This window comes from Siphateles boraxobius, unplaced genomic scaffold (genome assembly GCF_051911475.1).
Source record: "Siphateles boraxobius isolate OS27281-9 unplaced genomic scaffold, OSU_SipBor_1 146, whole genome shotgun sequence".
Lineage (NCBI taxonomy): Eukaryota > Metazoa > Chordata > Actinopteri > Cypriniformes > Leuciscidae > Siphateles > Siphateles boraxobius.
The window spans coordinates 310001-325000 of NW_027508751.1; the positions used below are offsets into that span (position 1 = coordinate 310001).

The window sequence follows — 15000 nt, forward strand, 5'->3', positions numbered from 1 at the left end:
TGTGTTTTTGGGCTGCAGAGATTAAGTCACGATGCTGACTCCTCATCCCCGCCTATATACGGATTATATAATCTGAGAATATTCATTTTCCATTTTAATGGTTTCGTTTAAAAGCAGACATTTCAAGCTTTCTATAGCTATATTTCTCATGTCTGTGAAGCAAGTGTACACTGAGTTTCGGGTCATTATTGTGACGCGCTCCAGTTCACTGAGAAAGCGCATCCTGACTGTTTTCATTATTTTACAAAAGCATGTTTTGCTGTAATTGTGATTCACAGAAATAAAAGCAGACTCTTTACTGTTTGCATTCCTCCTATGACCAAAAATGACTGAGTATTTAAAGTTAAATGCGCCGGCGCCTGTATGTCATGCAGAGCTTCTGCACACTAACACTAATAATAGCGCACGTTCAGCTAGGTTAGCATTAGCGACTTGTAGAGTTGATGCTACTTACATGTTTCAAGTGATACGCCATATTTGAGGTGGATATATGACAGAGTGATTGGATTCCCTGCCGTTAACGATCTGTCCGTCACGGACTGAGTGACTTTGAAGGGTTTTTTCTGCGACGACCCGACTAATAAACGTGTGATCGAGAGCTGTGGAAACCGGTGTTCAACAGCGACTAGTGTATCATCAAACAGCAGAGCTTATTCTGTTTTGGTAGCAAGCACACACACAAAACATCACAGATCCAGCCGAAATCCACAATATAGGCCTACAAAAAATGCAACAGGAAATATTTCATGAAATGGATGAAAACAGGATTTTAAACACAGAAATGTCGGCCTTCTGAAAAGCATAATCATGCATATGTACAGCTATAGTTATATACTAAATATATTAGTTTCACCTTTTAATTTGAATTTCTGAAATACATGAACTGCATGATATTCACATTTTCGTATAATGTTAAGTCGAATGAAATTGCACTGGTTTCGGCATCAAACACTGCTAATACATGTAGCCTTGTGTAATTGCATTACTCATCACTAATGTATCGGAGTAAAAAGTACATTTACTTATTCAGAAATATAGGTAAGTAGAGACTATAAGTTGCTATATTTGATACTCAAAACCACAAAGTAGCCAAAAAGACATATAATCACATTTACTCCAATACTTTACATGCTTATTTTTGCACACGTAACCACCAAACAGGTTGTTATTGTTCATTATTGTTATAATGTGCACTATTTTGGTTTAAGAATCTAGTATGATGCGGAGTAATACTTTAACCGCGAACTTACATGTTTAGATCTCCTTTGTTTACAAAAGTATGTTTATTGACTGTAAGAAGTGAAAAAAGAAATGCATTTATGTGTATGATTAAACGTATTTCATGTAAAAGCCTCTATGCGAGTAAGGGTTTGTTTCTATCCTGTTCCAGAAATGAACTGACGTCACAGGTTTATTGCCTATAGAATTATGAACATATGGAACACCGTGCACAACGTGTGGAGCTAATATATGCACCAGTGTTTATTGTTTACAGTGTTACAGAGTTATAATTTAGAACATTTTGCCTAACTTTTCTTTTTTCATGGCTGAAAACAGACTAATTTCACACACAGCAGAACAAGGGGATGAAAACACTTTCACACAGAATGATAGAACAAAAGCAATGAGAACATGTCTTTTGATTTAGTCATTTATGGACACGAACAAATCAGCTCTCATCGCTTAGGCTAGTCAGAGAAACTGTTTTACGCTAACATAGCATTTTTATCGTTTTATTCGTTCAAAGATCTAAATGTTAGTGAGACGAAGAAATATAAAAATAAAATAGTCACCATTAAACAAAAATAGTTATTATTTCTATCTATTATCGGAATATTAGTAGCCAATCAGTGAATCATCCTCGTCATCATTCTAAAATTTGACATCTTTTACAAACACCCGATTTCTAAAAACTATTATGAATTTATATTTTTAGACAGTAGCCTAATATACTGTTAATATACTGTTATTTAATAAATGAATAACTGTTTTTCTTTAAGGCGAGACACGGCAGGCAAAAACATTGTTTTTTTTTCACTTGTCATTTTTGAGATTTTGGGATATTTGTCTTCAATAACATGTCTTCTTTCAGACTTGTGGTGAAAAAAAGTCCAAAATACACATTTAGGTCTTTATTTTACTGCACTTTGTCTGTTTGCGTCTGTAGATTTCTCATAAATTCATCAAAAGTTGTCGTTATAAATCATCCCTCTGTAACCTGTCATCACACACACCGTTAGAAAGCTCTCTCTCTCCTCAACAATACTGCCGGATCCAAATATGGTCATTTCCTTTTTATCAGCAACCAATCGCGAAATTAAAAGGGGGGATTTTACTGTAAATGCGCAATCTCATTGGCTGATCCTAAATCTTTAAAGCCCGTTTTCTCAAAATGACTTTTCTCTCTTACTCCAAGTCTGAAATCACCACTTCAGTGGCACCAGAGAATGTCTAATATGGGGAGAAGTTTCACTCCCAGTAAACTTCCGGCTTCTGAACTGGTTGCAGTTCCACTCTGGCTCCACATGAGGGCGCTCACAGGACGAGTGCAGAATGAATGGAGGTCTATGGAGATATACCCCTAAAAATCCACTTTTCTCAAGATACAATTTTTTGAATAGTAATTTGAATGTTGTTTTCGAAAGGAGATGCAAAGAAATTAAAGATTACTGGGTGTTAGATTTTTTAGAGTCACTTATTTGCTTTAAAAAGTCTTTTAAAATGGCAATGACGTCATACACATCGTACGACCAGAGATACTGCTTTACGGCAATCCTTCAGTCACTTTGGTGCTTTCGCGATCTGCACTTTCTTTTCTCTCGAGGCATCGACAACACAGGTAAATACACGTGCTAGAAGAGTTTTTGTTTTGTTATTTTAAAAGACCACGGCGAAAACACTTCGGATGCCACAATGCCATCAAGCAGTATCTCTGGTCGTAATCAGTCCTTCACTGACCAATCAAAGTGTTATGGGCAACCACAACTCAACTTTTAAGAAATCGAAAGGACATAAGTACTCGTTCATTCAACTTTGGACCTATAATCCATGTTGAACTTGCAAAATCTACATTAAAATCTGAGATTATTCAACGGCAATCGGGTGAAAGAGACACATTTAGCCGTCTAGCCCCATAGACCCCCATTCATTCGATCGCCCCCCAGTGGAACTCTGGTGGAACTACAACCAACATTCAGTATAATAGGACTTAATAGGGAGTGGCCAGGCGTTCCTTTGACGGCTTTGGTAGCACCTATATACACCAAACTTTCCAGTCTTCTACCTAGTTATATTATGAAGACATTTACAGAGGGATTTGTAAATATATTATTCCTAGCCTGATTTATATAACACGTTATTCAAAAAACATGGCGAAAATCATTTTTTTAAGGTTATTGGCAGTATATTCTGATTTACAGGATAACAAAAGTAGATATCCATAAATCCCTCTGTATTTTTTCCCCCATCTAATATGTGAACACAATGAAAAAATAATTTTGAACCTGGCTTTATCCAATACTCAGATTTCGTTTTTTAAAATATATGCAAATTAGTGCATATTTAATTAGATAATGCCTCATTTGCATATTTAAATATTAAATTACAGAAAACTTGTAATACATTTTTTTCTCGTTTTAATGTAGGTAATCAACTGGCAAAGTTTCACGGTGATATCTGCTAGTTAAAAAAATGACCCTATTCACCTGCAGTGTCTCGCATTTTTTACATAAATCCATTAATCAATCCATAATCAATTTAATTAGATAAATTACCTTTTTTTAAGTCAGTGATTTTAATTAGATTTACTCATTTGAATAATATTACTTATTTTTCCCGCTCACTCACAGTTTTGTGCTATATTTTTATATCAGTATAAAAGAAAACCCGTCCCGAAATGACTTTCATCATCATTTTCTACTGCATTTATTTACCAAACGCAACAATTCAATTCACTTTTCAGGAATGATGTTTCTTCTTCATTTTGTTTAACCAACAGAAGCGAGTGGTTTTTCCCTCAGTACATTAATGTACCAAACCTGTAAAAATCTCTGTGGTTGAGAAAGAAGAATACAGTACTCACTAAACAAGAACAGAAGCCATTCATATTTTCATAGTCAAATGCATATCCATAAATCAGTTAGGGATGTGCATTCGTAAAGGACTGTAATGCAAAAATTCTACTTAAAATGGTGGTAAACGTTATTTGTTTTGATGCTTCAAGGTTTCTATGAGACTGAGTGCTGCATCTTCTCATGACTCTTGATCTCCATGTATTTGGCGGACTGATAAGCGCTGATGTGGTCGATCTTCCCGTTGAGGAGGACGGGATGCGGGACGAGGCTTTCCGGAGAACGCATGAAGCTCTTCTCCATCTTGTGCTCCAACTGCATGTGATTCTGAGGCGGCAGGCCGAGACAAGCCCTGCACACACACACACACACACACACACACACACACACACACACACACACACACACACACACACTCAATATATGCACATGATTTAACACTTATCCTTCACTCCGGTCATTTTGACCCTAAACTATTTTAAAAAAAAATTGAGTGTTCATCAGAGGGGTCCAGAAGACCCTAGAACCACGAATACACACAAAAAATAATTGAATGGATTCGGGTTTTGTGGTTGAAATTTTAAAAGTAACAAATCCTCGCGGCTCAATATGACTCCCTTAGGAATGAATGGAATGTGAGGAATACACAGGAAAACCTAAAAATGCTCAAAATTCGAACTAAATCTTTAACCAAAAAATTATTTTATAATGTCTATATGTGTTTCTGAATGCATACTGAGGGGAACTGACTTTAGGACCCAGCGGAACAGCTCATATAGAGATATAAGGCCATCTAGAGTCATGAAATATCATGATATATTATTATTTTTCCACAAGGTCAAAGACTCCCAATGGAAGATATTTAGAGCTGAAATAAAAGAGTTATGCATGAAATTGTGAGTTTTGAATTTAAGTTGAAACAATGTGAGGAATTTGCTTAAATGACTATGTATTTATTATTTATTGATCAATTAACATAAAAAAACCGCATAAATTGCATAAAAAACAGAAAAAATATTATCAAAATGAAATAAAATAAGCTTTCTGGACAAAAAAAGTATTAAAAAATTGAAAAATATTATCAAAATGAAATAATATAAGCTTTCTGGACAAAAAAAATTATTATAAAATATTAACAAAATGAAATAAAATAAGCTTTCTGGACAAAAAAAATTATTAAAAAATAGAAAAATATTAGCAAAATGAAATAAAATAAGCTTTCTGGACAAAAATAAGTATTAAAAAATAGAAAAATATTATCAAAATGAAATAAAATAAGCTTTCTGGACAAAAATAAGTATTAAAAAATAGAAAAATATTATCAAAATGAAATAATATAAGCTTTCTGGACAAAAAAAAAAAGAATTACTAAAGAATAGAAAAAATATTATCAAAATGAAATAAAATAAGCTTTCTGGACAAAAATAAGTATTAAAAAATAGAAAAATATTATCAAAATGAAATAAAATAAGCTTTGTGGACAAAAATAAGTATTAAAAAATAGAAAAATATTATCAAAATGAAATAATATAAGCTTTCTGTACCAAAAAAGTATTAAAAATAGAAAAAATATTATCAAAATGAAATAAAATAAGCTTTCTGGACAAAAAAAATTATTATAAAATAGAAAAAATATTATCAAAATGAAATAAAATAAGCTTTCTGGACAAAAAAAATTATTAAAAAATTGTAAAATATTATCAAAATGAAATAAAATAAGCTTTCTGGACAAAAAAAATTATTATAAAATAGAAAAAATATTATCAAAATGAAATAAAATAAGCTTTCTGGACAAAAAAAATTATTAAAAAATTGAAAAATATTATCAAAATGAAATAAAATAAACTTTCTGGACAAATTTTTTTATTAAAAAATAGAAAAATATTATCAAAATGAAATAAAATAAGCTTTCTGGACAAAAATAAGTATTAAAAAATAGAAAAATATTATCAAAATGAAATAATATAAGCTTTCTGGACAAAAAATAATAATTACTAAAAAATAGAAAAAATATTATCAAAATGAAATAAAATAAGCTTTCTGTACCAAAAAAAGTATTAAAAATAGAAAAAATATTATCAAAATGAAATAAAATAAGCTTTCTGGACAAAAAAAGTATTAAAAAATAGAAAAATATTATCAAAATGAAATAATATAAGCTTTCTGGACAAAAGAAATTATTATAAAATAGAAAAAATATTATCAAAATGAAATAAAATAAGCTTTCTGGACAAAAGAAATTATTAAAAAATTGTAAAATATTATCAAAATGAAATAAAATAAGCTTTCTGGACAAAAAAAGTATTAAAAAATAGAAAAATATTATCAAAATGAAATAAAATAAACTTTCTGGACAATTTTTTTTATTAAAAAATAGAAAAATATTATCAAAATGAAATAAAATAAGCTTTCTGGACAAAAATAAGTATTAAAAAATAGAAAAATATTATCAAAATGAAATAATATAAGCTTTCTGGACAAAAAAAAAAAGAATTACTAAAAAATAGAAAAAATATTATCAAAATGAAATAAAATAAGCTTTCTGTACCAAAAAAAGTATTAAAAATAGAAAAAATATTATCAAAATGAAATAAAATAAGCTTTCTGTACCAAAAAAAGTATTAAAAATAGAAAAAATATTATCAAAATGAAATAAAATAAGCTTTCTGGACAAAAGAAATTATTATAAAATAGAAAAAATATTATCAAAATGAAATAAAATAAGCTTTCTGGACAAAAGAAATTATTAAAAAATTGTAAAATATTATCAAAATGAAATAAAATAAGCTTTCTGGACAAAAAAAGTATTAAAAAATAGAAAAATATTATCAAAATGAAATAAAATAAACTTTCTGGACAAATTTTTTTATTAAAAAATAGAAAAATATTATCAAAATGAAATAAAATAAGCTTTCTGGACAAAAATAAGTATTAAAAAATAGAAAAATATTATCAAAATGAAATAAAATAAGCTTTCTGTACCAAAAAAAGTATTAAAAATAGAAAAAATATTATCAAAATGAAATAAAATAAGCTTTCTGTACCAAAAAAAGTATTAAAAATAGAAAAAATATTATCAAAATGAAATAAAATAAGCTTTCAAAAAAAAAAAAAAAGTATAATTTTAGGGCTCCGGGTCATCTTGCCCCGCGACGGACAGGTGTTGCAGAACGCGAGGGAAGGTGAAAGGCAATCTCACCTCATGACGTTTTCGATGCACGCGCGCTGCCGGAAGAAGGCGTTGACCACCGGCGCCCCCTGTGGCACGAGCGGGGCTTTACACAGGAAGCTGAGCAGCGACAGGACGCTGTGGAAACTCTGGAAAACCGGATCCTCGCGAGTGCAGAACGTGATTCTCTGACACAGTTCCGTCAGGATCACCAGATCCAAGATAATAGGACTGGCCAGCAGAGAGTCCTATAATCAGCACAATACATTCAACTCACATTTATTTCTATAGCGCTTTTCACTATACATCATTTCAAAGCAGCTTTACAGAAAATGCATGAGTATGCATGAATATGAGATGATTGATCAGTTATGAGACATGAATATGAGATGATTGATCAGTTATGAGACATGAATATGAGATGATTGATCAGTTATGAGACATGAATATGAGATTATTGATCAGTTATGAGACATGAATATGAGATTATTGATCAGTTATGAGACATGAATATGAGATGATTGATCAGTTATGAGACATGAATATGAGATGATTGATCAGTTATGAGACATGAATATGAGATGATTGATCAGTTATGAGACATGAATATGAGATTATTGATCAGTTATGAGACATGAATATGAGATGATTGATCAGTTATGAGACATGAATATGAGATGATTGATCAGTTATGAGACATGAATATGAGATTATTGATCAGTTATGAGACATGAATATGAGATGATTGATCAGTCATGAGACATGAATATGAGATGATTGATCAGTTATGAGATATGAATATGAGATGATTGATCAGTCATGAGATATGAATATGAGATGATTGATCAGTCATGAGATATGAATATGAGATGATTGATCAGTTATGAGATATGAATATGGTTATGAGATATGAATATGAGATGATTGATCAGTTATGAGACATGAATATGAGATGATTGATCAGTTATGAGACATGAATATGAGATGATTGATCAGTTATGAGACATGAATATGAGATGATTGATCAGTTATGAGACATGAATATGAGATTATTGATCAGTTATGAGACATGAATATGAGATGATTGATCAGTTATGAGATATGAATATGAGATGATTGATCAGTTATGAGATATGAATATGAGATGATTGATCAGTTATGAGATATGAATATGAGATGATTGATCAGTTATGAGACATGAATATGAGATGATTGATCAGTTATGAGACATGAATATGAGATGATTGATCAGTTATGAGATATGAATATGAGATGATTGATCAGTTATGAGATATGAATATGAGATGATTGATCAGTTATGAGATATGAATATGAGATGATTGATCAGTTATGAGATATGAATATGAGATGATTGATCAGTTATGAGATATGAATATGAGATGAATGATCAGTTATGAGATATGAATATGAGATGAATGATCAGTTATGAGATATGAATATGAGATGAATGATCAGTTATGAGATATGAATATGGTTATGAGATATGAATATGAGATGATTGATCAGTTATGAGATATGAATATGAGATGATTGATCAGTTATGAGATATGAATATGAGATGATTGATCAGTTATGAGATATGAATATGGTTATGAGATATGAATATGAGATGATTGACCAGTTATGAGATATGAATATGAGATGATTGATCAGTTATGAGATATGAATATGAGATGATTGATCAGTTATGAGACATGAATATGAGATGATTGATCAGTCATGAGACATGAATATGACATGATTGACCAGTTATGAGATATGAATATGAGATGATTGATCAGTTATGAGATATGAATATGAGATGATTGATCAGTTATGAGACATGAATATGAGATGATTGATCAGTTATGAGATATGAATATGAGATGATTGATCAGTTATGAGACATGAATATGAGATGATTGATCAGTTATGAGATATGAATATGAGATGATTGATCAGTTATGAGACATGAATATGAGATGATTGATCAGTTATGAGATATGAATATGAGATGATTGATCAGTTATGAGATATGAATATGAGATGACTGATCAGTTATGAGATATGAATATGAGATGATTGATCAGTTATGATGATTGATCAGTTATTATGAATATGAATATGATGTACCTCGCAGGTGTTGTGCATGGCGATGGTGTTGGTTCCCCCCATCATGATCTCGGAGGTGTACTCGTCCATCGCACGCTTGCTGTCGCCCACATACGGAACATATTTAATAACCACCTGTTCAGACACAAAATATTTATATTATATTTGCACATTATATTTGCATTGCATCTTTCCTTGTAGAATATTGGCAACACTTTACAATAAGGTTCATTAGTTAATGTTTAAACTAACATGCACTAACCATGAGCAATACATCTTGTACAATATTAATTAATGTTTGTTATGTTTGATGCTCATTATTATGAAGGGCGGGGATTGGAATCCACTGCTGCTTCAATGTATATGTAATGAATGATTATAATTAAGGTATTAATCAATATTTTTCCTTCTAAATATGTTGAGTTGAATGACTTCTCTGGAGATTTGACTTTGTTATAGAAGTTGCCGATGAGATTACTGAAATGTTCTTTTCATGTATTCTGTAATGTCAGTATTTGATATCCGAATGCAGTGACAGTGTTTGCTTTAATTATCCCGGCTTTCAGAAATGAAATATGGACGTGTTTTATGATTGAAAAAGCTCTTCAACATGTTAAAACATACAGGGGTCACTGAAGACAAGAGTTTACGGGACCATTTCTTTGTTAAAGCCTTACTTTCCATTCAGACTGAAGTGCAGCTCTCCTCGAGAGAAACAACACATTATCTTCATGTTTTGAGACGACTCTCCTGTTTACAGTTAGAGCCTGTGTGTGTGTGTGTGTGTGTGTGTGTGTGTGTGTGTGTGTGTGTGTGTGTGTGTGTGAGCGGGACGGCCTACGAACTCCTGTGTGAGTCTTGAAGCTGAACTTCTGCTGATGAAACTGCAAACTATCTTCAGTAAAACTTTTCTCTAATTTATTATAATTCTGACTCCGGGTCTTCATATCTGGTTCTGGGTCTTTGACTGTAAACCCCTAACAGTTATCACTTTTGATCAATTTAATAAGTCCTTGATGAATAAAAGTGTTAATAAAAAAAATCTTACTGATCCCAAACGCTTGAGCAGTAGTGTACACACACACACACACACACACACACACACACACACACACACACACACACACACACACACACACACACACCAGTTATACTCTTCACCACACACACACACCCACAGCAGTTATACTCTTCACCACACACACACACACACACACACACACACACACACACACACACACACACACACACACACACACACACACACACACACACACACAGCAGTTATACTCTTCACCACACACACACACACACACACACACACACACACACACACACACACACACACACACACACACACACACAGCAGTTATACTCTTCACCACACACACACACACACACACACACAGCAGTTATACTCTTCACCACACACTCACACACACACACACACACACTCACGCAGTGGTCAGGCTTCTCCCCGGGCTGGAACAGGATCGGGTTGGACCGCACGACGTCGTCCACCACGTTGCTCTTCGAGATCTCCTTCGAGCGAAACTGCTGCGGCGCCGACAGGTTCAGCCCGTCATTGTTCCCGAGGTGATTATAACTCACTATACAAGTTGGCTGAAAACATTCAATATATATAAAATCATACAGTGTTACCAGGAAATAATATCTGTGCTTTTATTGCTTAAAAAACTATGAGACACCAATACATTTGTTAAAGAGGATCTATTCTGCTTTCCTCATGTTCATCTGTGTTTAGTGTGTAGTGTTCATCTGTGTTTAGTGTGTAGTGTTCATCTGTGTTTAGTGTGTAGTGTTCATCTGTGTTTAGTGTTCATCTGTGTTTAGTGTGTAGTGTTCATCTGTGTTTAGTGTTCATCTGTGTTTAGTGTTCATCTGTGTTTAGTGTTCATCTGTGTGTAGTGTTCATCTGTGTTTAGTGTGTAGTGTTCATCTGTGTTTAGTGTGTAGTGTTCATCTGTGTTTAGTGTGTAGTGTTCATCTGTGTTTAGTGTTCATCTGTGTTTAGTGTTCATCTGTGTTTAGTGTTCATCTGTGTGTAGTGTTCATCTGTGTTTAGTGTGTAGTGTTCATCTGTGTTTAGTGTGTAGTGTTCATCTGTGTTTAGTGTGTAGTGTTCATCTGTGTTTAGTGTGTAGTGTTCATATGTGTTTAGTGTTCATCTGTGTGTAGTGTTCATCTGTGTGTAGTGTTCATCTGTGTGTAGTGTTCATCTGTGTTTAGTGTGTATTGTTCATCTGTGTTTAGTGTGTAGTGTTCATCTGTGTTTAGTGTGTAATGTTCATCTGTGTTTAGTGTGTAGTGTTCATCTGTGTTTAGTGTGTAGTGTTCATCTGTGTTTAGTGTGTAGTGTTAATCTATGTTTAGTGTGCAGTGTTCATCTGTGTGCAGTGTTCATCTGTGTGTAGTGTTCATCTGTGTGTAGTGTGTAGTGTTCATCTATGTTTAGTGTGCAGTGTTCATCTGTGTGCAGTGTTCATCTGTGTGTAGTGTTCATCTGTGTTTAGTGTTCATCTCGGTTTTAACTGTGAGGGTTTTAACTGTGAGGGTTTTAACTGTGAGGGTTTTAACTGTGAGTGTTTTAACTGTGAGTGTCTTAACTGTGAGTGTTTTAACTGTGAGTGTTTTAACTGTGAGTGTTTTAACTGTGAGTGTCTTAACTGTGAGTGTTTTAACTGTGAGTGTTTTAACTGTGAGTGTCTTAACCCTTTAGGCGCCAGAGGTTTTTTCCTAAAACGTTCGATTTTGACATCTTAATTTCAAAAGGCTATATCTTAAAAGTGATACAAGATAGAGACTTTCTGTAAATTAGAGAAATATTAAGGATGACCCAAATTTTATGTAGGGATTACATTTTCCCATCTAATTGGCATATTATGACGTCATATGGTGGTGGCAATCTTGGATTATAGAATTTTCATGAAAAGTCACATGTTTAAATGATAAAATGCAGCACTTCTTTCCCCCAAAAATGTCCATCACCTTCTGTATGCTATATTGCACAATACTGAATGCTCAGGTATATCGTAAGTAGTAAACAAACTGTGTAAATCATTACTAATAAATGGTAGAAACAAACCGAATGCATGTAGTGGTTGGCCTTTTGCTGTAGAGATTTTCCATTTACTAAATACAGTAGGCACTCTGATTCCATGTATGGGGCACATATATATTATTCATATGACATACAAACACAAGTAGACAAGACCTGTTTAGGTCAAACGCTCACTCGCCACGGCAAGGCACAGATGATACGTGAGATGATACGAGCAGCGCGGCCAGATCTGCCTCGCGCGCGCGCCGAGTGTGCACAGCTCGGACTACTGTCATTGTCATTGCGACTCCTCACCCTGCCTCCACGTTGTCTCCTAACTGTCCTATGAATACTTCGACCTTGTCTAACATACCCAGTGGTATTAGACTAAGTCTCCACCACAATACTGTCGCCGCGATTGCGGAGAGGATCTGATAAAATGGCTCACTCGCAAACTAGCTCCGCTTTTGATCGCACTGATTCAATGCGCTCTAACTCGAACATTTTGTATAGAAACCTGACGTTTTTTTGATTCGGGGATGAAGTACGACATGTCTGCCATCCAGTGGAGGGGAGGTTGAATGAAATTTGACACCCAATTTGACAAAATCGGCCGTTTTATTCAGTGCCGCATCTTGTCGAGTAAACTCGACCGTGGCGCCTAGAGGGTTAACTGTGAGTGTTTTAACCGTGAGTGTTTTAACTGTGAGTGTCTTAACTGTGAGTGTCTTAACTGTGAGTGTCTTAACTGTGAGTGTTTTAACTGTGAGTGTCTTAACTGTGAGTGTCTTAACTGTGAGTGTTTTAACTGTGAGTGTCTTAACTGTGAGTGTTTTAACTGTGAGTGTTTTAACTGTGAGTGTTTTAACTGTGAGTGTCTTAACTGTGAGTGTCTTAACTGTGAGTGTCTTAACTGTGAGTGTCTTAACTGTGAGTGTCTTAACTGTGAGTGTCTTAACTGTGAGTGTTTTAACTGTGAGTGTCTTAACCGTGAGTGTTTTAACCGTGAGTGTTTTAACCGTGAGTGTTTTAACTGTGAGTGTCTTAACCGTGAGTGTTTTAACTGTGAGTGTCTTAACTGTGAGTGTTTTAACTGTGAGTGTCTTAACCGTGAGTGTTTTAACCGTGAGTGTTTTAACCGTGAGTGTTTTAACTGTGAGTGTTTTAACTGTGAGGGTCTTAACTGTGAGTGTTTTAACTGTGAGTGTTTTAACTGTGAGGGTTTTAACTGTGAGTGTTTTAACTGTGAGTGTTTTAACTGTGAGTGTCTTAACTGTGAGTGTCTTAACTGTGAGTGTTTTAACTGTGAGTGTCTTAACTGTGAGTGTCTTAACTGTGAGTGTCTTAACTGTGAGTGTCTTAACTGTGAGTGTCTTAACTGTGAGTGTTTTAACTGTGAGTGTTTTAACTGTGAGTGTTTTAACTGTGAGTGTCTTAACTGTGAGTGTCTTAACTGTGAGTGTTTTAACCGTGAGTGTCTTAACCGTGAGTGTTTTAACCGTGAGTGTTTTAACCGTGAGTGTTTTAACCGTGAGTGTTTTAACCGTGAGTGTTTTAACCGTGAGTGTTTTAACCGTGAGTGTTTTAACCGTGAGTGTTTTAACCGTGAGTGTTTTAACCGTGAGTGTTTTAACCGTGAGTGTTTTAACCTCGAGTGTCTTAACTGTGAGTGTTTTAACCGTGTGTGTCTTAACTGTGAGTGTCTTAACTGTGAGTGTTTTAACCGTGAGTGTCTTAACCGTGAGTGTCTTAACTGTGAGTGTCTTAACTGTGAGTGTTTTAACCGTGAGTGTCTTAACCGTGAGTGTTTTAACTGTGAGTGTTTTAACTGTGAGTGTTTTAACCGTGAGTGTTTTAACCGTGAGTGTTTTAACCTCGAGTGTCTTAACTGTGAGTGTTTTAAACTGTGAGTGTCTTAACTGTGAGTGTCTTAACTGTGAGTGTTTTAACCGTGAGTGTCTTAACCGTGAGTGTCTTAACTGTGAGTGTCTTAACTGTGAGTGTTTTAACCGTGAGTGTCTTAACCGTGAGTGTCTTAACTGTGAGTGTCTTAACTGTGAGTGTTTTAACTGTGAGTGTTTTAACCGTGAGTGTTTTAACCGTGAGTGTTTTAACCGTGAGTGTTTTAACCGTGAGTGTCTTAACTGTGAGTGTCTTAACTGTGAGTGTTTTAAACTGTGAGTGTCTTAACTGTGAGTGTTTTAACTGTGAGTGTTTTAACTGTGAGTGTTTTAACTGTGAGTGTCTTAACTGTGAGTGTTTTAACCTCGAGTGTCTTAACCGTGAGTGTTTTAACTGTGAGTGTCTTAAATGTGAGTGTTTTAACCGTGAGTGTCTTAACCGTGAGTGTTTTAACTGTGAGGGTTTTAACTGTGAGTGTAAATGCAATTAAGAAAAATAACATTTAAATTATCACTTCATTACAGTTTTCAGTTTTACAGTGTATGAAATGGCAAATGTAAATTATATAATTTAATTTTGTATTTTGCACTAAACGACGTTGCACAAATGTAATGGAAAATGTAAATTTAAATGCAGAAATGCAGTCAATTTGCATATTACATTTCAAATTGAATATTGCTACACAT

General features: G+C 33.9%; 1 protein-coding gene across 2 annotated transcripts in view; it reads right to left on the reverse strand.

Annotated features, from left to right (window-relative positions):
* Window positions 1-3900: 3900 nt before the first annotated feature.
* LOC143738520 (inositol-3-phosphate synthase 1-A-like) overlaps window positions 3901-15000 on the reverse strand; it is a 23250-nt gene continuing 12150 nt past the window's right edge. For both annotated transcript variants that reach the window (XM_077230503.1, XM_077230504.1), the window contains 4 exons: window positions 10810-10974; window positions 9373-9486; window positions 7270-7487; window positions 3901-4422 (listed from right to left, as the gene is read on the reverse strand). In XM_077230503.1, coding sequence (XP_077086618.1) covers window positions 4227-4422; window positions 7270-7487; window positions 9373-9486; window positions 10810-10974 — 693 coding nt within the window. In that variant the 3' untranslated portion in view covers window positions 3901-4226. The remainder of the gene's footprint in view (window positions 4423-7269; window positions 7488-9372; window positions 9487-10809; window positions 10975-15000) is intronic.